The sequence below is a fragment of the Protobothrops mucrosquamatus genome, unplaced genomic scaffold (genome assembly GCF_001527695.2).
Source record: "Protobothrops mucrosquamatus isolate PMUCROS unplaced genomic scaffold, P.Mucros_1.0 scaffold102, whole genome shotgun sequence".
NCBI classification, from domain to species: Eukaryota; Metazoa; Chordata; class Lepidosauria; order Squamata; family Viperidae; genus Protobothrops; species Protobothrops mucrosquamatus.
In genome coordinates, this window is record NW_015386475.1 from 182,787 (window position 1) to 205,083 (window position 22,297).

The window sequence follows — 22,297 nt, forward strand, 5'->3', positions numbered from 1 at the left end:
CTTTGTGTTTTAGTCCTTGTACTTCACCCAGAGCCACCATAGCAAGTCACCGTACCATATAAATCTTATAAATAAAAATAAACCAGTTAATTATTTCTGTCTTTATATTTTAAAGACAAAGATTTGACTCATGAGTCAGACATGAAAGCTATACCAACGTTGTTAAAGAAAGAGTATAAGCCAGAGATTCATCTGTTCATTGTTTATTTCAATTTTCTGATGAAGTCAATGATTGCGTTATTAAGTATACCAAAATAAAAATAGACTGCAGGTAGAAGAACTCAAAAAGCTATGATTAATATGTTTCAATAAAGTCCATTAGTCCCTATATTTGTTGTGGTAAAAGTACAACTAGTGTAGCAAAATGTAGAAAAATATAGGGGAGTTTTTCCTCCAGTTTTGCAGAATGTGCATGTAACACAAGTGCAAACTCTAGAAAATCTAGAAAGAGCTTCTTTGTTCCAGGTTCAGAGCATGAAGTAAGAAAGCAAATGAGATCTACCATGATTTAATTTGTATTTTTTAGCAGTATTTGGAAAATAGCAAAATTCTCTTATACAGGGCCAGCACTGTGAACTTTGCAGAGGTTAGGCTGTTTGTCCCTCTAGGCCCAGATCTTTGGATACCAACATTGCGGTCACTGGATGCATAGCTAGTTTGTGCTGCTGGAAAGCACTGATGGCTTGGTCACGTGATTTTTCAAATTTATAGAGATCCCTATAAAAAATTCCACATAACAAAAAAAATGTTTTAGTGCTTTTGTTTTCATTAGTGCTCTACATAATAAAAACTGTAGTCTGAACTAAGTAGGATCACATAGTTTATCTATTCTACTCCAACTATTTGGAGTTTTGAGAAAAGTTCTGCATGATAAATAGGAGCAGATTTGCATGAACCTGTTTTAGAACTTACCTAGTTACATTTTTGCCTAATATAAATAATTTACATTATTTATGTAAAATATGTATATACCATCTGCTACTTTAAAAACTCCAAAGTGGAGTGATAGATAAAACAAAACAAGGCCTCAGCTAGTGTAAACCATCCAATATTTTCAAAATGCCTCATTATATAGAAGATTGCTCTGCCTGTTAGACTGCTAGCTTCAATCAAATGAGATTAACAACATGATATTCATTAATCTCCAGTAACAACAATAAGCCAAAATCTCACACCAAATTTAACAAGATCTGTGTTCTGCTGTGGTCTGATGATAACTGCTATTCTTTAGATTTTAAGTTTTAAAATGACATTATAAAACCGTGATGCCAACTTCATAAAAAAGGTTGTTAATTCTTGCTCCTTCAACATCCAGATTGTAAAATTTGTATTGTTTCATATATGAAAGAAAAAGAAATAGACTAAACAGAAACTACTACAAATTCCACAGTAATATGGTTAATAAGTAAATTGTATATCTGCATTTTCCTTATGGTACTGGTGATTTTGAAAAAGTCAAAACAAATTAATGAAATATGTCAATGATCAGGAAAACGGCTAAAACATTTTGACATTTGTCTTACTTGAATAGTGGGCGAGTAAATTTCATGCGGCCTTGTTCAGTAGCCATCTTTAGAGCTAGAGGGATGGCATCTTCCCACTTGGCTTGAATGCAGAGGCGAAGCCATCTGAAAGGTAGCGAAATGAAGTTCATTTTCCTTTTTATTGTATTCATTTGTATTACTATAAACCACTTAACAATATATATATATATATATGTATGTATGTATATATATATATCTATATCCTTTTAATATATAACAAAAGTAATAATCGAGGTTCTATAATATGCTGTCCCTAAACTGAACCACCAAGCAAATTAATAATAGTTACTCATATAATTAATCTTTTTCAGATATCCAGTTATTAAACAAATTTAACTGGTGCATAAGAAAAGCTATTAAAAATAATAATTTGCCTCTAGCAGTAGAGTTTAGTAGAAGTGCATTGCACACAAGATGCACAAGCTGTCTTGGCAAGATATCCCTTTCATAGTCATATTTTTAAAATTTTTATACCCTAAAGCTTTATCACACACTGGACATCTGCTTTCAACTTCTCCTCAGGCTTTTTTTTTTTTTTTTTAAATGTCAATTTGCTCTATTCTATAACATGCATCAAATCAATCTGCATTTTCAGTGCATCGTGGACAACTGAATCATGCATCAAATCAATCTGCATTTTCAGTGCATCGTGGACAACTGAACAAATCTGCAAGACATATAACATACAGACAACAATTAATCAAATAGACTATTTAGCATTTTAAAATTTGGCAGCACCCTCTACAGATTAGACAATTTTAAGGAAAATTGCAATGTGATTATGGACTGACTGTCAGGCCCAGTAGGTCACTCCCTTTCCTTTTCCTCTCATTTGGAATGTTCATTTTGATCTCTTTAAAACTCTCTTTGCTTGTTGGAGACCAAAACAGGAAATTGTGGTTTAATGCCAACTGATTAAATTTTGAATTGAAGAGACTGGAAACAAAGCACTGAAGTCATGAGGATGAAACAAAGAAAAAATATAGTCCTGATATAATAATGGCTTATTTAGCCAAAAGCTTAACAGTCTAACAATGTTTGTTGGCATCAAAGTAAATATATTAAGTCTGCAAACTTAGGTTTCAAACTAAGCAACCGGTTTTATCAGATATAATCCATTATTTAAAGGAGCCTAACAGAGAAGTACAAAACAAAAGTATCACCTTTCACCTTCTTCAAAATTCCGAGGGTATGATCCTCTCACACACACATTCTTGAACAGCTGCTTATTTCTATGAATTTGTTTCCATGTATAATTTCTAATCTCCATCATGAGAGATTTAGGGGTACATGCAATAGGACTAAGTAGAAAAACTTGATTTGCAATCATTTCAATGTATTAATTTCTACATTTTCAACCGACCTGAATCTGATTTCTGAATTGTTTGTTGCATTGAAGTCATAGATTTCCTGCATTCGACTCACATGGCTCACTGGAAGAGGGTTCTATGAATTTTGAAACAGTGTGTGTATGTGGGAAAGAGAAGGACAGACAAGGAGGAAAAGGAAAGGGGAACAAAATCACAATCATATATCTTTAGTTCTAAGTAACGATGCCAGTTTCTAAGCAGTTTTTATATGGAAATTCACTCACTCTATTACAGAAAAGTGCAGTTCAGAGCAGATAATAGTACTATTATATAACTTCATTTTACCTTTGATCTATATTCATTAAATAGAAAGAAGGAAGTTAAGTAACCAATTCCTAGCAATGTTTCTTTTGGCACCCAATCTATTTCTAAGGCAAGTCCCTTAGCTTTGCTTGTTCTGATAGTTATCTAGCATAACTAGAGCCCTTCTAAACTAACATCTAGTATATTAAAAAAAATGGTTGGTTAATTTGTAATGTAAATCCTTGCTTTATGCTTACACAAATAAGGAAGAAGCAAACATGAAACATTTGAACGAAAGGCTGGCCTGAGTTAATCATTCCGCATGTTTGTGAATGAAAGAATATCACACTGAGCTATCATTTCCCACTATTTTTACATTGGCATAATAAAAAAAAATAACATTGTGCAACTCCATGTTGTGCGCTACTCACCCCTGTTCCTGAACCAGAGGCTCTACTCACTCATGCCTTGAGTGGGTAGAGCCTCTGGTTACTGTATTGTGCTATATATATGGGGCTACCCTTGAAGAGCATCTGGAAATTGCAGTTGGTACAGAATATATTGGCATGGGTTTTCCTCAAATAGTGCACGTTACTCAGCTTTGTGAATGGTATTGGTTCCGAGTCCAACTTCATAAGGTGCTGCTTATGACTGATAAAGGCCTACACTGGCCTGACCCTACCAGCCTTTAGGAAGACCTTGAAGACATGAGCTATGTTGAGCTGATGTAGAATGAATTCTACTGCTGATCGTGATTTTCTGTTTTTTTAAATTGATTGTTGATAATTTATGTTTTGTATATTAGTTTTTAACTTTTTACCTGTTGTGACCTTTCCCAGAATCATTTAGATGAGATGGGTGGCCAAACAATTTGAATAAACATTCAATTTTCCAAATTAATGAAATACTGTCTCAACCTGCAAGGTTTATGCCATATTCTTTGAAAAAAATCCTTCCTTTCAATGTCTGGCTGAACACATATATGTTTAAATGACAAATGACTAGCAACAATTTACCTCCAACAGCAAGAGTGCGAGGAACTCAATCAGTTGATGAGAAGACATCTCTTTTATATCAGCTGAGCTGAAAGGACCAAGATCACTTTCAGTGGCCTAAAGAAAGCCAAATTGGGAAGAAATGTGAAATACACTCAGGGCAGGGATGTACAAAGCAGGTCATAGTTTCTAAAATACCAGGACCTACATACAGAAGGATTTCATTTACCAAACCTCACTTTGGTAAATAAGGATCAAACACCAAGGACTTCTGGTTTTTTTTAAGATAAGAAATATTCTTGTCTTACATACTTACAGAATTATAAAGATAACAAATATCTGCAAAATCAAGATTAGAATATACTTCCTACTGAATGTGTAACTTACTCCAATTGCAATAATGAAAATTAAAGCTTGCTTTCACATAATTATGAACAATTTTATATCATAGAATTACAGCAAGTACATATTTCTATTGAGTATATCAATGTAATGTCTGTCACATACCATACTATCACCAAGAAAAAAAATATGAAAAGATAATGTTCAAAACAGTCTAAGACAAGTTAATGAAACAATATTTCAGTAAAAAGGCAAGTTGTTAATGACCTTTTATTAAATTGTATACTATGAAAGTGGAAGTCAGCGCAAAGTGGAACACTAAAATAATACCTGACAAACATAAAACATTATTTGCATTAGAAGACTCACTTTGATCCATCTTTGACTCAAGACAACACAAGCATTTGATAGTGTAGTATCATATCTGAGGATGGGAAAAAGAACAGGATTTGTTTACAAATGTAAAAGTATGTGTGCATGTCCATCTGCATGAAGTTACATTTTTATTTTTGGCACATCTAAAATTCTACATGCATTGTAACAGATTGTGTAATATAAAGAATTTTGCTTACAGATATGTAGAATTTAAAATAGTTCAAAAATATTTTATAGCTATTTGATAATCTTGATTTTTAAATAATCTTGATTTTTAATAATTTGTTATTTTTATACAAAACTATTCTATATATAGATTTGGATCATGTAAAAAAATAATGTGTCCCATATTCACCTAGCAATCAACTAAATTTTCATATCAACTAATAAACAAAAGATCCAGAACAGATAATGTAGATTTAAAAAAACAAACATCTTATTAAGCAATAGCTTTAAAAATACAACTTAAAGCTCTACGTATAACAAAGAGATGGGGAGAAATACTAGAGGAATATTCTTACTCAGGTTTTACTGGTGGCATACCAGGAGTATGCATCCATGCATTCCAGTCAACTTTGTTAAGAACATCAACCTAGAAAAAAAATGACTTATCCCATTAGCCAAAATATGGGCAGCGAACCAAAATTGTTTTAAAGTCATATCAATGTAACATACCCCACTTTTTAAAATAAGTCACAAAAACAAATTAAATGCAATTGAATATGTAAGAAATCATCTAGTCTTCAGATTGTCAGATTTCACTCATAATGAATAGAATACAATTTATTCATTAACAACTAAAGCATGGGTTGGCTTTGCTAGATGCATGCAGGCCTAAATATCTAAATAAGATACATTTTATGCACATAAACATATTTCTTCAAAAGCAGTACTATTCTGATCTCAAAGTCAAATTTTTCCACATTCCTTCAAAATGACCTATAGGTCATAGGATGACCCTGCTTTAATAAATTCATTGCCTATATATATACTACTAAAACTCTCGTGTCTGTAACTTTTAAATGGGTGAAATGGGGCATCTTAGGATAATACCTTTTCATCCATGGTATCTCAAATGGGCTAACTTACAGAATGCTGGGACCCATAACTCCAAAGAAATGCAGTTTGTAAAAGTTATGGCAGCTTCAGAGCTATGGGGCTGCTGCAGTAACATAATCCTCATTTTCAACGTTCTATAACAGTTTCCCAGCCACTTGTGCAGTCCCTCACTCCCTCATCTATCCAGTACCAAGCACTTAGCTGCCTTCAAGCGAGGGAGGAGGGAGGAAAAGAGGGAAGAAAGGAGGAGGTAGGAAGGAAGGATGGAAGAAAGGAGCAGAGAAGTAGGAAGGTGGAGGAAGGGAGAGAGTTTTCCAGTGCTTTCTATCAGTCTTACACAAGGAAACTCAATAGGAAAGATGGCTGAAAGTCGTGAGTTACTCCTGCTCCCACTGTTTTTTTTTTGTTTTTGCTCAACCATGGTCATTCTGTTTCTCTGTTTAGGTAAGGAAATCTCTTGGAAAGAATGTCTGAACAGATCATAGATTAAACTGTAGTTGAGTTTAAAAAACTAAAAAATCACTCAAGTGGCTGCTAGGTGAAAAATAATAATAGTCACTGGTTTGAGATGGGCACCTATACAAATTGAATAAATAAAAAGCAAACTAGACAGTTTATTGAAAGGACTGTGTAAAAAAGTTTTTTTTTCAATCCATTCCATTATTTTAGTTTAAACTGTAAGTAAAATCTTGAATTATAAGCACCAAACCTTATCCTTGAAATAGGAGTAGAGGAAATTCTTCCATTCTTCAGTCACTATACTTCTGTACGCAAACTGTTGGATGTATGCCCTCAAGAAGCCAATGAAGACATCTGTGAGAGTATGACATATATTAATCAATAGTAAAATGTCTAAGTTAAAGAAAGTCATGTAGTTTTAAAATAAATTAATACCTGGTCCACCAAGAAGCTGTTCCAGATGAAGCAGTAAAGCAAAGCCTTTCTCATATGGAACAGAAGAATATGCAACATCAGGATCTATCTCCTTCAGACTAGGGATCAAATTAGTCACCTGATTTGTGCTTCCAAGGTTATTAATCTAGAAAACAGTTACGAAAACTAAGATGATTTTCTTAGCAGCACCCTTTACATCTTTGCTCTGCAAGCTGCCTTGATTACCAGTATGCTTTTGGGTACAATTCTTTTTTTTAAAGTATATTTAGTTTTATCATAGATGATAAAAATACAAAACAGAAAAACATACAAACAAAACAAAAAACTTTGTCCAGCACTAAGAACAACAAAAAAGAAAGAAGATTGGTTTACAAAAAAGAAGAAAAGATGAGCCAAATATCAAATAAATGTGGGTTCAATTCAAGGTGTTGGTAATGCTCAATAAAGCCCCACATGATGCCGGGCTAAGATATTTGAGGTACTGCTTCTTCCTATTTACATCTAGCCATCACATCAGATCTGCCAAGACAACCATGCTATGGATCCCGTCTACTAAGGAATGTTATCTGATGGGACCCAGGAAGAGTGTTTTGGTGCTGAGGGATCTAGGACTAGTCTCTCTCTCTCTCTCAGTCCAACCCACCTCACAGAGTTGTTGTGTGGGTTAAATAGGAGGAGGAAGAAGTATTATGTATATTTGCTGCCTTAAGTTACCTATAAAGTACTAAAGACAGGATAAAAATTTAATAAATAAATAAATAAAAATAATTCCCATGGACTGGTCTTTATTCTTCTGGCATTTAGAAAGGCCCTGAAGACATGGCTGTGCCTCTATACTTAAGGTACCAGTGCAAGTGGTGAGTGTCTTCAATGGTTTTGCTCAATCAGTTGTATTGCTTGCATTTACCTACTGATTGCAACTGTTTTGTGTCTGAGTTTCTGACAGTAATTTTTATTATAGTTGTATGCTGTTTTTATTTACATCTTTATTGTTCTTGCTATTGTTTTTAATTGTTGTGAGCTGCCTAGAGTTGAATATGTGAAATGAGCAACTATAAAAATTGAATAAAATCTATCAATCAATCAGGTTCTTTTCCAGCTCATGAAGCTTTGGGCACTGTTACATCTACCCTGCCCATACCTAGATCAGACATAGAGTATTTTTAAAGAGAGAGGGAATTTGTATAAACTTAAAATGTTTTAACTAAAATGATTTTAGATTTTGTTCCTCAAAATACACTTCCTTTTTATTGCATTGACATCTAGCTCATTTCCCCAATACCAGCCAACAGTGCTGGCTGTTATCTGTAAAACCTCAAATAATGCAAGAAAATCTTGAAAGCTTTCCTGCCTAACATAAGGAAGTTTGCAGTGTCCAAAATCTGACTCTTGTTCCTTAAACTGCCACTTTGAAGGTGCATTTCAGTAGCAGGACACGAGAACACAGCTCCAACAATAATGCCCATATAATGGAACTTCCTAATCAGATAAATGTTTGATTATTAGTCTTTTTTTAATTAAGTTCCACACATCTTTGTCTTGTTTTAATATTCTGTTTGATAAAGAATTCTTAAACTGGTTTTATATATTTCTTATGTTGCTGCTTTATAGATTTATTTAATTTACCTATATTTTTTCTCACTCTGAATATTGAAAATGCCAAGAAATAGGGGGCAATAAAGCAAACATTTTCAAAAATTAAATCTCTGTTTGGGGAGAGACAGTATAGTTCTGTTTCCTGAAGTCAGATCCACATACTTTAAATGCTAAAAAAATGCTATTTAATACTTAAAATATCCTTATTAATACAGGTAGTCCTCAACCTATGACCACAATTTCCCAAAATTTCTGTTCCTAAGGGAGATATTTGTTAAGTGAGTTTTGCCCCATTTTATGACCTTTCTTGCCACATTTGCTAAATGAATCACTGCAGTCATTAAGTTAGAGACACAGTTAAGTGAATCTGACTCCCTCATTGACTTTGCTTGTCAGAAACAAAAGGTGATAACACAACTCCATGACAATGCAACTGTCATAAATATGAGTTAGTTTAGTTGTGAAGTATCTGCATTTTGATCACATGATCACGGAGATGCTGCAACAGTTGTTAAGTGTGAAAAATGGTCATAAGTCACTTTTTCCAGTGCTATCGTAATTTTGAACAGTTACTAAATGAACTATTGTAAATTGAGGACTACCAGTGCAGTTCAATGCATTTTAATACAAAATAAATGCCATTATTTAATCAGGCAACATTTTCATTTTTTAGCCTCGAAAAGAGTTCAGGGCATGCAAATAAACAAAGCATATCTCTTCCCCATTTTAAACCAGGTTTTCCCAAATCATGTGGCTGTCTGATACACAATCCCAGGAAAGGAGACAACTGCTTTAGGTATTGCAAGCAAGTGCTATGGTTGGGGTTTCTGAAGATAATTTCTGGAATTCTGCATGTTCCTATTATTATTATGCTTATCTTCAGATTACCTGGAAGATTCATATGACTCAGGATTGCTGGCCTTTCATAAGATGCTAAAGACTTGTTCTTCTCCCACAGACACCAGGCTATGTGTTCTGTTGATACATGTATTGAATTCCCCAAGATGCTTGGGAAGTTTTAACTGTTTTTAGGTGGATTTGTGTTATTTATTCTATTATTTGTTAGCTATCCAGACTCATGTGTCAAGGGAATAGTATTGTACATTTAAATACTCCATAAACAAATAATTCACTTACTGTGTTTTGTAACTCTCGCCAGCCTCCTAGAGCCTGGAAGTGCCTGAACTGTTCTCCAAACAGCCGACCGCCAATTCTGCGTTCTAGATAAACGGTATGCCCCTCATTTAGCCTAAAATAGGAAGCAGATAAATAAGTATTTCTCTTGACAGACCCTTAAACAAACAAAAACAATTCAAATATTTAGATTTCACCTACCAAAAATGTTCCCAAGTCTTGTTTGTTACCAAATTTCCTGTCCAGCTATGAGAAATTTCATGTGCAATAACCTGAAATGTATAAAAATGTATTGACTTCTTTAACTCAAAGAGACAACAAATGGAAGCAAAATTGCATTTTCTTTTACTTTTACTAGTCTATGGCACTGAGTACAGAATTACATGAAGGAGAACGCCATCCACTGGATGCAGCCAGAAGAGGGAGAACTTATATTTTCCCAATGCCCATATTTGCTCCTAAATTTCTTAAATGTATTTCAGTTGTAAATTTCTATATGAAATTCTACAGAATAAAAAACTTTGCCATATTTCTTATTAATACGTGGTATTGAATAGTTTTAAACTAAATAGGTAATAATTTCTATTATTTGAAGCTATTTATGTAAGATTCAAGCCATTTAGATTTCATAGTATAGCGTATCCTCATAAATGAGTAAATCTAGATTTATACTTACATTGGATAGTGATCTATCACCAGCCTGCAGAAACAAAAAAACCCTGGGTAATTAAGTCTCTAAATTCATACTAGATAAGTAAGTCCTACAATATTATGGTCTAATTTGAACAAAAAAAAATAGTTTACAGGTAGTCCTCAACTTACAACAGTTTATTTAGAGACTGTTGGAAGTTAGAACGGCACTGAAAAAAGTGAGTTATGAATGTTTTTCACATTTACAAGCACTGCAGAATCCCCAAGTCACATGATCAAAATTCAAATACTTGGCAACTGACTCATGTTTATGATTATTGCAGAGTCCCAGGGTCATGCGATCATCTTTTGCGACCTTCTGACAAGCAAGGGGGAAGCCAGGTTCACTTTACAACCATGCTACTAACTTAACAACTGCAGTGATTCACTTAACAACTGTGACAAGAAAGGCAGTAAAATGCCTTATCAAAAGACAAGACAGTGTGAAAATTCCACCAATGAAATGGGGTCAAAGTGATTCATTATTTTGTTCTAGGAGATGCAATTCATAAAGTCAAATAATAAAGTCAAACTTACTAATAAAGTAGGAGTTACAAAAGTGAGGCAGGGATTCTCCATACCACCATATGGGAATGATGGGGGCAACACCAGCAAGTCATATTGACCCCAGACATAAGGACCTGCCAGATCTTCTGCTATTTTCAGCATGGCTTCAGTCTGAAATAAGAATGAGCAAACCAGTGTTTAATGTTTGAACATGTGATTATGCAGAAAACAAATAAATACACAACCATATATAGCTATTATCACTATGCAAGTCACCCACCTCACCAAATTCATAAGCTGATTTGTCCACCAGTTCCTTTTCAGCCCACACCAAACTTCTAGGGCCAATTACTCTGGAGAACAAAATTCAGTTAGATAAATGAAGAATACTGTTCAGATTTCATTACTATGCAAGGTAATATTAAATTGCATTAACTAGAACAAATTAGTTGCAGTGAATAACATTGAAATGCAACAGTTGCTAGGTAATTGTTTCAGTTATTTTTGTTCCTAATAGGCTAGGCTGTTTCTTGACTAATCTTCCACTCATGTATTGATCACCGCGGAAAGAATAGGCGTATGCCTCACCTTCTCTCTCACCTCTAGCCCTTGTGCATGTGGATGCCTCTTACTGGTATTGATAGTTCCCTGCTGCCATTTGCAATGAGAAAATGAAAACTGATTCGTCCCAGACAGCTGAACTGGTAACCAGATGGCTGGTAGGTACAAGTTCACTGCCTGAGATGTATCCAGCAGAGAAATCAGGCAGCCTTTTTTTCCAGGGATCAAGAGCTACAAACAGCATCTAAAGACGTAGGATGCCTGCCCCCACCCCAAACCAGCATTCAACTGTATTACCTGCTTTCCAACGCGCCAACCACTAAAGCAACCAGATAGCTAGGTATTGGAACCTAATGCAGAGGAAGAAAAGAAATAAGTTAATTCTTAGAAAACAAAGAGATAATTATTACAGACCTATATGTTTGACAGCTTAAATTTAGAAGGCTGTTTGCTGAAGACAAGTCATTCATATAGTATGATGCAATATGTCATGTAGATAATCTTACATTTTGAATGAAACGAAATATCTTTCTAGTTTGGTCTTCTGGGTCAAGCAAGTCTCCATCTCTTTTGGCACTCATAAGAGCAACCAGCTCACTTGGAACAGATATCTGGTTAAATACAAAACATGTCTGTAATTTCTATTCAGTATGATAACACTTTTCCTTTTAATTAAAATGCTAAATTTGCAACAGAAATGCTCTTCTGTTATGCGTTATGTATATGCTCCTCTCTCCTCCCAGATGCTCCCAAGTCTTGCTATGTTTTGAGCTCAACAGTTCATTGAAGCAAGATTAGATATAAATAGGTACCTCAGTTATATATCACTAAATGTTTCAGTTCATGTCTAGCATTTAACAAGAAAACTAAGTACACAACTTTAATTCAAATAAATTATTTTATGTGTAACCATTACAAAAAATAAAAAGAGCCGTTCCAGTATACAAATCCTAAAAATGTATCTTCCATACATTTAGCATGTACATATAAAGGTTTGACATATATAGAAGTCCTTTATACAAGGGTAAATCTTGGCCAATTGTAGTTCTCTCATACATTAAAATCTATACTGTATGTATATTGAGGGATGGAATGTCTTGCCAAATGGGTAGAAATATAGCAAATGTAGCAAGAAAACAGTGGAATTGCAATTACAGAGAGTGCTGGGGGAAACTGATTATCTGTACCTATAGTAGTCTGGTTTCAGACTTGGCTTCTGTTAGGATTGATTATCTAATCTAATCTAATCTAATCTAATCTAATCTATTTTAGGAATCGCCCATTTCACTCACATTCTTTGTGGATGATCTGAGAAAGGATTCAGAGAAAGAAACACAATGATTCTCATCTGTCAGGATTTATCAATGTCTTTCAATGTTAACCACAGCATTGTCTGAACTGCTTGCAAAGTCTGAGAGTTGGTATTATGTAACAGTAGTTCTGCTTTCTATTTGAAAGATGTTTCAGTCAATGGTGGTACAGGGAGAAGGTTGGGTCCTTCATCCATCTGTTATAGAGTGCTCCAGGGCTTGTTTCACCTAAACCATTTAATATTTACATGAATATGCTAAGAAAGGTCATCTATAATTTGAGATGCACTATCATCAATATGCTAATGATACCCAGTTGTACTCTACCCCTTGAACTAGAGGCAGATGTAGTAGAAGTCCTTATGCATGAAGGCTGCTGGATCAGGATACAGAAAAACAGTCTCAAACTCAATTTCCCCTCAGGCAAGCGGAGTGACTATTAATTTAGAAACCTGTCAATTCTAGGACTATACTATTTATGATTCCCAGGTGCAGTCTGGGGATCCTTTTTGACTAGAACCAGGAGAGGCCTTTGACCAGCTTTGGCTAGTACTCTAGATGTGACACAATACGGAACAGGATACTATCATCTAACTATCATATCTAAGGTAGGATTAGAACTCACAGTCTCCCAGTTTCTAGACTGATAACCACTACACCAAACTGGCTTTTATCTCCTTATTAGATTATTGTAATTTGCTCTGCATGGGTTGCCTTTGAAAATCACTTGAAAACTTCACTTAGTTCAGCAATTTGTGTGCTTACTGGCCAATCACAGTACTGGTCTGTTATATCATACCTGCCAGGGATGCACTGATTGCAATGTTTTTCTTAGAGCTATTCAAGTGCTAGTTGCTATCTTTAAACCTTGAGGCTTTTAAATCTTGGGGCCTGGCAAATGTTAATACATGATAACATGTAACTTTAATCAAAAGGAGCAAACATGACAATGTGTAATATTGGGCTTTCAACTGTTAGAGAGCTGAATAATTTAAGTGACGTTTGAGATGTCTTGTTGATATAATGATTTGTTGACTGACATATTTATGTGTAACTTTTATTACTTGTCAAATAACTAAGAAATTGTCTTCTTTTGTTCTCTTTTATTAATATTAGGCCATTCAGTATAAATTCCCTACTCATCCTTGAGCACATATGCTCAAAAATGTTCATGCAAAATGCAAACAATACTGCATTTAATTATGCTCTGTTTATTTTTCTTTAAAACTCACTTTTCAGACTTGAATAAATTACCCCAAATTGGGTAAAAGTGTTTTTCTTTTGGTATGTCATATGAACTCATTAGTTAATTACAACAGGGATATTTAAATCAGGACTTTCTGATAAGCAATTTTGGTAATAAAGGAAAAAAATTGGTATGCACTGTTTTAAAGCTTATCTCTTTAAAACTACAGAACACTGAAAATTTTTAACTCCAATAACGGGCAGGGCCAACATATCACAGACTTTCATAGAGGTAATCCTTTATGTAATTTGCAATGCAGGAAACAAATTATCAACAGGATAATTTGAAGAACAAATTATCTGCTAATGACATCATTTTTGAGTTTTTATACCATTTAATGCACCTCCAGCACTTTTTAGTTCCTCTTCTCCTTTTCTAAGCTCTTACCACAACTTTTTTTTTAATGTTTGTGGTTGATTTCTTCATTCTTCAAATCAAAATACTGTCTCGTAGCAAACTTGGATCTAAACCAGTCTTTCTCTATCTCAGAATCTTTAAGACCTATGGACTTTAACTCCCCAAATTTCCCCAGCCAGCATTTTACCATAGGTGAAATGGGTCTTTAAGATCTTAAAGTTGCAGAGAATGAGAAACACTGGTCTCAACCATGTAAGTAACGTACAGCAAAGTAACTATCCAGACTTTACAAACAGAAGGTCAAAATTTAGTACCTGCCAAGACGAACAGGGACCATTTGAATATTTTCAGTGTTTAACTATTTATTTCCTCAAATACTGTAAGTCTATCTGGCAGAATCTACGCAATTTTGAAACATACTATATACCAATTCTATTGAGCCAACCTAGTACAAAAGAGAGTCATTTCTGCAACATGAAGTGCTTATCTACTAGAGTCTTGGGGAATAATAATAAAAAAAGATGCTTCAGCGTATACAGGAATATAAATCCACATCTTTACCCAGGATCAAACAGTTGATCTCTGCAGCTGCCACGTGATCCAGAGAAAAGATCTGGATGCTTCAAAGAGCCACGGACAGTTTCATAATCCCTTGTTTTCCAAAGCATCCTTTCAGCACTGAAGAGCACTATTACTTACCTCCGCATAATATGTTAACTTTACAGAGGGAGTATCTTGACAGGGGAGAAGAGCTCTGCAATGAGTAGCCTAATGAAGAGAAAAGGGCACATATTAGTTTTTGTATAGGTAGTGCAGCAAGCCACTAAGGGTACTGCTAATACTGCAGGTAGTCCTGGGGTTACAACTATTCATTCAGTGACTGTTCAAAGTTATGATAGCACCCAATGAATGGAATTTAAAACCAGGTCCTTGGAGTTCCAGCTGTCATGGCATTCCTGCTGTCACATGATCACAATTTACAAAATTCTCTGCTGACTTCCCACAAGCAAAGTCATTGGGGAAGCCACTGGGAAATTGGAAGTCACAATAACATAAAGTCCTTGCTTATTGAGACAGCAACCAGAACTCCCAGAACTACAAAGTTTATAGGTTAAAAAAAAAGCAAGATAGCCATAGTAGTGTATCATATAGTTTACACGCATATTTGAATGTTTGCATTAGATAATTAACATCTATATATAAGTCTAACAATATAAAACTTTATTATGCTTTATATCTTATTTTTTCTGTCTTTTTTGATAATTGTGTTTTGTTCCTTTTGCTTTATTTTTGTTAATTTAAAAACAATATAAAACATATCCATATAAAAAAAGGACTACTGGAACTGCTGCAGTTAAGTGCTATGGTCACATGACTTTGCACTTTACAACTGCATTGCTTAGCAATGAAAAATCCAGTTCTAATTGCTTCTGTAACCTGAGGACTACCTGTAAAGTGTTTATTCTATATTACAATGCCAGCATAGTATCCAATTCTTGCATAATCATATCCAATCACAATTCATTCAGGCTCATGTCCTCAACTCAATTACACATCTACAGTTTATTGCATCTCATTCAGTAGACTACTTTCTAAACTTTATGTTCTTAGGCAATCTGAAATTTGGCAGGCACATGGAAAGTAGCCCAGTAAAGTCACAAAAATGCATGCCAACATTTGTATGTACCTGAGTTATAATCAGAGTCTCTAAAATGACTGTGCTGTGAAGTGTCCAATCCGAAGTTGTATAGTATATATACAAATCAGGATGTGTACATTTATAATTTAAGACAACGTATATAAAGCCATAGAGTCCATCTAAGTATGTTAAACCAACCACTAAACTAAGTAGGACAACGAAGTATGCCTTCACCCTCAACAGCCCATCTACTGTATATTAGGATGCATTAATAACATATTGTATGAACCTTTAAGAAATAAGGCATTCTTAGGCTTATCACACAGTAAGATCAGTAGTATTTACTTATGAGACATATTGCTAAAGCAACGTACTCACCTGGCACTGACTAAAAAGAAATGGATGTCTTTTTCCTGATGTCTGCTCTGGAGTAAACCACTGGAGTGCTGAAGACCTTGGAGAAGTTTCAAAAGAGATCTCCACAACCACATCTTGGCCCCTGGAAATATTCAAATGTTTAAACTGGGAATATCACTTAGACTTTCCTAAATCATCCCTCAAACCTCAACTGTAACAAAGATGAATATCTGTTGAAAGACCTAAATGGTCTACCCACAAAGCAATAGTGTAAGAAAACTCCATATGCACAACAAAATGAACCTGTCAAATACCAAGTTTAATCTTATATCATCAGATCCCCAAGAAATTTTCAGAACCGATATCCAAAATATTTTAATGGTTATTGACAAACAAGAGAATGTGAGCACTTTGTTTTACCGAATATATGTGCAAAGAGCCACAATGTACAATGTGCTAGACTTTAACTTACTCTTGATGCATTATTCTTATAGTGTACACCTGCAAGGTTGATTTTTTTAAATTCATAGTACTTTTTGGATTAAAGAAGAAAATATGGTCCAGAAATCACCAGATTGACAGTTTCTGAGGACTCTGAGTCTTTCTATAGTATGTTCTAATTAGCTGCAATGCACTTTCTGTATTGTTATGTTTTTGGTGTACAAAATCTGTTAAATAAATTGAGGTACCATAACAAGTAAATGTTTTAACAATAATGAAAAGATTCTGGACATGAACCACCATCTCTCTGGTGGCACAGCTTTATTCTGGCATGATGTGCCAGATTTCTTTAGAGGGTGAGGTTGAAGACTTTTTTCATCCTATTCTTCTGCAGCAGGATTGCTAAGGACAAATAGGAATAATTAGCAAATGGGTGGTGTTCAGAGACCAAGTTTCCCTGACTTTAAAATTGGAAGAGAAACTGATGAATTTGTCCAGCAGTGCATTCCTCCTGATATTATTCACCCTGCTGGTGATTTTGGAGGTTTTTTCCTCCATTGCTTTCTGTCTTAGAAGCAGGGAACCAGCCCAGTTTTCAGAAAGCAGTCTTTTAAGTCTGTTCTTTTACCTCCCAACCTATAATTTTAAAGTGAATTGCTTTTCAAAAACTTTTATAGATTTGTCTTTTCCTTCTCTACTTTTCAAAAGATGTTTTAAGCTTTATTTCTAGAAACTTGGGTTTTTATTTATTTGTTAAATTTGCTGCCTATCTCACTGTAGGATTACCCTAGTAGGCGCTTTTTTTTTTGAATGAAGAAAAATTTGCTCCTAATAAAAGATCAAAAGTACTGTAAAGTCTTTGGAAACATGTGCTAGACTGTAAAATGAAGAGAGGGGATTGTGGAATAGAAAGCCAAGAATGTCTTGGAAGTTTTAATAATTGTAAAATAGTTAAAGATAACATATAATATTGTGCCTCACCTTCACAATAATATTTACAGTACTAGAATTATTTTACTCATTTTTGCCCCACCTTTATTATTTTTATAAATAACTCAAGGCAACAAACATATGTAATATACCTTCTTCCTATTTTTCCCACAGCAACCATGCTGGGAGGTTGGTTGGGCTGAAAATGTATGACTGGTTCAAAGTCACCCAGCCGGCTTTTATGCTTAAGACATGACTAGAGCTCACACTCTCCTGCTTTCTAACCTGGTGCCTTAACCACAACACCAAACTGGCTCTCAGCAGTTATAAGACTGAAGTATTATACCAGTACAATCATTTATTCAGCAAGGGCAGTGTCATATATAATGACCCAAGTCCTAAGATCAAGCTATTAGCAAGATAACTTTACTATGAAGATTAAAATTGCATACTTCCTCAAGTGGAATGGAAATGTGATTTCAAGAGGTGCTCCTTTGAAGCTGTGTCGTTGTCCAAGAACAAACTGAGCTACTTGATTGTTAACAACCACTTTCTGTATCGTTAGGTCTTTGGTGTCCAAAACCTGTTAAATAAATCTGAGTTACCATAACAAATAAATGTTCTAATAAAAATGAAAAGATACTTATTTTTTACTTATTAAAGTATTCTTACTAAAGTATTTATTTTAGCATAGAAGATAGTTCAAAATACTTCATTACTGTATATTTCTCCATTTTTTTTTAAAAAAACCAGATATATGCAATATTAGGTCAGCTCAAGTCTTAAGACTAGTATAAGCCTTTGTTATAAGGCTGCATAACCATTCCTCCTCTCTGGCCCATTTTTTCCTTTTTTATATAAAAAGAGAATAAAACATTTAATTAGTGAAATTTCAAAAATTTTAATGTAAGGGAAACTGCAAAGAGGAACATACTTTCACAATACAAAAAATTCTCTGGAAACTGTATTTTGGGCAAAATACCAAACATTTTTGTGGGTCGAGTGTCACATTTTGGAAGAAAAGTCAGCATTTTATATAGAATCTAGCAGCATGAGTAAATGTGTCTGTATGCAATAGTGGCGAATGTGTCTGTATTTTTGCATTTCCTTCGGTTTGGTGCTATGCTTCTCTCAGAAACGGTCAGTTTGTTCCAAGAAAAATGGAGAGGAATTTTGTTTTCAGCTTAGAAAAAGACCCACCCAGTTCTCCACAGAGAATAAGGCTATTCCGCACAGGAGGAGGAGGGTCACCCCCCATTTCTCCATTAAGAACTATACTTTGACCTAGCAGAAAGTCCTGGAAGGATTATGCTTTTGCAAGCACAACATCTGCTATCAGGGAGATAAAATGCAACTTCCAAGAAGACCTACAATTTTATTAGTGCTAGCTCAGCACATTCACAACATTCATTTTTATATTATCCTTTAATGGTATTGTGCATGGTCATCCTACCTCCTCCACAACCCTCTTTTACTAAACAGGATCAAAGGACTGCTTTACATTTACACAATAAGCAGCTGTGACACCACGTCCCCCCCATGTAAGGAAATTATTTTAATTCAATTGCTTAAAATAGAAGCCAATCTTGCATCCAATCACTCCAACGCATGCTTACTTAAGGAACAAAATCTCTATCAGCGATCACTCAAGATCCCTTCCCGGCATATCAAGAAGAGAATTAAGTACGAGGCGATTGGGAGTCGTCCTTTATTTCCCTTCCTTTTGTTTCACTTTAGAACTCCGAATTCCCGGGCCATTCTGAATGCTGAAGCCCAACAAAGCCCACCCCCAATTCGAGCCCCCAGCGCCCTCATGGAAGGACCGGCGTTACCAGGGAACTCGGGTTATCCTGTTCCGACCGCACGGTGAGGGCCGCGGTGCCCCGTAGCGATCGGCTCTCGAAGTCAACGCGGCAGCGCAGGTAGAGATGGTGAGTGCGGCAGGCATCAGGAGCCGCGAAGGAACTCGGGTCTACGTCAACCATGGCTCCAACACACAACTACACAGCGGGCGGCTTAGAGCGACACTCGCTCCTTAAGAAAGTCCTAGGACCGCCTTGTGGGCTGAGGGTCCCACCTCATTGTGGGTGGGCTCAAGGAGGACTCTGGGAGTTATAGTTCTTTACGAGGTCCAGAGCTCATGCAACTTTGGGAAATAGACTGCTACTCCCATGATGCACAACAGCTAAATAGTTTCTGGATATTGATCAAATAACCTATTAACCTATTACAAGTGCGAAACTTCGAGGAAAGCAATTTAAAAGGAGAGAAAGCGACCTTTTAGTCAGTACTTCCTCGTTAGTATAGTGGTAAGTATCCCCGCCTGTCACGCGGGAGACCGGGGTTCGATTCCCCGACGGGGAGATACAGGGGTTTTTTTTTCGTATTTCTTCAAATCTTAATAAAAACCGAGGTAGATTTCCAGATGGAAAGCAACAGCCAGTTGGCTACCTAATTTACTATCTTTCAGTATTTATGTCAATAAACCTAAAAATGGCACCTGATGCTATTCTTGCAAGGACCAGTACATCTTTAAGTCAGCCAATTAAAAGAGTAAAGAGGAGTATTACAAAAAAAACGTTTAATTATTGCTTAAAAAATAATGTAAGGAACTTACTGGGACCGTTTTAACTGGGGGACACATTTATAGACTCTGAAATCTGATGGTGGACCAGATTTCAGCCTTGAATTCAAAATACACAATCCGGTCTTTGCTGAAAGCCTTTGTCTTTGTCTACTATGTTTGTTTTGTTTTGCTTTCATCATTTAACCCCTTTGAAGTGAAGAAACTCTGGTGGAGTCTGCCAAACATTAGCAATTGCTGCTGCCGCTGCTTACTGGAACAGCATAGATCAATGTTTCTCAGTCTTGGCAGCTGGAAGATAGGATAGAATTCTTTAATTGGCCAAGTGTGATTGGGCACACAAGGAACTTGTCTCCGGTGCATAAACTGTCAGTGTACATACAAACAACAGAGTGATAAGTCATAGATCATAAATCATAAGATACAAACAATTGATAAATCATAATATACCAATAGGAGAAGGTAGTAGGAAATAAGAGGTGAGAAAGATGAGAAGATAAGATGAGAAGATGACAAGGATAATAGTAATACAGCCTACTACATGATAAATATCTTTAGGCACAAGGCAGTGTGGACTTTAAAAAATTCCCCAACCAGCAGAATTAAAGTTTACACATCTTCCGATTGCTAAGGTTGAGAAACGCTGGCATGGATAAACTGAAGACTATGATCAGAGGTCTATTTGCATACGACTATTAGACCCACTATAAAATGGCCTTCTGAGCCAGCCTCACGCTCTGTTTCTAGAACAGTCTGGGCCAGGGGTAGGCAACCTTGGCTCTTTTATGACTCGTGGACTTCAACTCCCAGAATTCCGAGCCAGCATAGCTGGCTCAGGAATTCTGGGAGTTGAAGTCCACGAGTCATAAAAGAGCCAAGGTTGCCTACCCCTGGTCTGGGCTATTGCTCTTTTTCTGCCTGCCAAAGGTTTTTGCCCACCAGTAAACTTTGTGCACCAGTTGATGATGTCTGCTTTTTGTCTGTCTTATACCTTCCCCACACTTACTGACTTACTGACCAATCATTGACAATTACATCTACAAATTTATATGTCCATTCTATAATTACTACAAAGCTATTGTACCAATCAATTACATCCATGGCAGGCATAAACCTTTTGGACATAAGATTTTAATGAGTGGGAGTAGGGGGAACAGGGGAAGAAAGGAACAAGAACCAAAAGCTATTGTATATTGTGCAACAGTAATGTAGATATTTCTATGGAAGCGCTAGTTCTAAGAGGTCTTATCTTTCCCTTTTCTTCTAAGTGTACATGTATTAGGCTGTGCACAAAAGGTATGTTGTACATAAAGCATTCAACTCCAGGAGGTTTGCCACTCACTCTTGTCATAAAGGGAGCAAGTAAGCTTATATATCAACTGTCTATGTGGGACAATTGACAATCTAAATTTTGTAGTTTGTCGTCTTCTGGAAGTCTAAGGATGAATCTGGATTCACACAACATGTTAAACTACAATACTGTTTATTTAGTTTTCATTTAGCATATTGTAGCAAACCTGACCTTGTAACTTTTAAACAAAGTTTGTGTGAATCTAACCAATTATGGCTGATTTGGCAAATAAGATTAAGCAAACTATGGTATTGCATAATGTACAAACCCAGCCATGATGCTGAACTGTATCAGTCCTGGATGAAGTGTAAATCCACCTAACTTCCCATGCTCATCTTTTCCTAAATTTCCTAGAATCTGTCCATTTTTCATTCTTTTTCCTAGATTTGGCAACATCCTATGAAAAGGCTTTTAACTAGCACTCTATACCTGAACTATATTTGTATTCATAATTGGAGTTCTTAATAGTTACTTCACCTGTTTATGCTTCTTTTTTTATATAGTTTTATTATTTTTTAACAGAGTTCAATAATAATTATTCAACAAAAACGTGTTGTCTGAGTGTCTTATTCACTAATACAAATTAAATTCCTAATCCCTAAATCTTTTCTCTAACTATTGATAAAATGTCCCAAGTTTGAAAATATTCTGTTTCTTCTTTTTCTTTCAACCTTAAAGTAAGTCTGTCCATTTCCACACAGTCTAATATTTTTTTGATTATTTCTTCTTCTGGTGGTATTTCTTCATTCTTCCAATATTGTGCAAATATAAT

General features: G+C 35.4%; 1 protein-coding gene and 1 non-coding gene across 2 annotated transcripts; one reads left to right on the forward strand and one right to left on the reverse strand.

The window, feature by feature from the left end:
• Window positions 1-200: 200 nt before the first annotated feature.
• Window positions 201-19,600, reverse strand: LTA4H (leukotriene A4 hydrolase). The gene is made up of 19 exons (XM_015812634.1): window positions 19,423-19,600; window positions 18,043-18,173; window positions 16,241-16,361; window positions 14,923-14,991; window positions 11,817-11,921; window positions 11,608-11,660; window positions 11,030-11,102; window positions 10,780-10,920; window positions 10,229-10,252; window positions 9,754-9,824; window positions 9,556-9,667; window positions 6,823-6,967; window positions 6,638-6,741; window positions 5,391-5,461; window positions 4,864-4,918; window positions 4,174-4,269; window positions 2,908-2,990; window positions 1,524-1,628; window positions 201-717 (listed from the first exon to the last, which is right to left on the reverse strand). The coding sequence occupies exons 1-19, from the start codon at window positions 19,573-19,575 to the stop codon at window positions 588-590; spliced, it is 1,842 nt and encodes a 613-aa protein (XP_015668120.1). The 5' UTR covers window positions 19,576-19,600; the 3' UTR covers window positions 201-587.
• Window positions 19,601-19,882: 282 nt separating this feature from the next.
• Window positions 19,883-19,954, forward strand: TRNAD-GUC. Its single transcript has one exon. It is a non-coding gene; the product is annotated as a tRNA-Asp (tRNA).
• The last annotated feature ends 2,343 nt before the right edge of the window (window positions 19,955-22,297 follow it).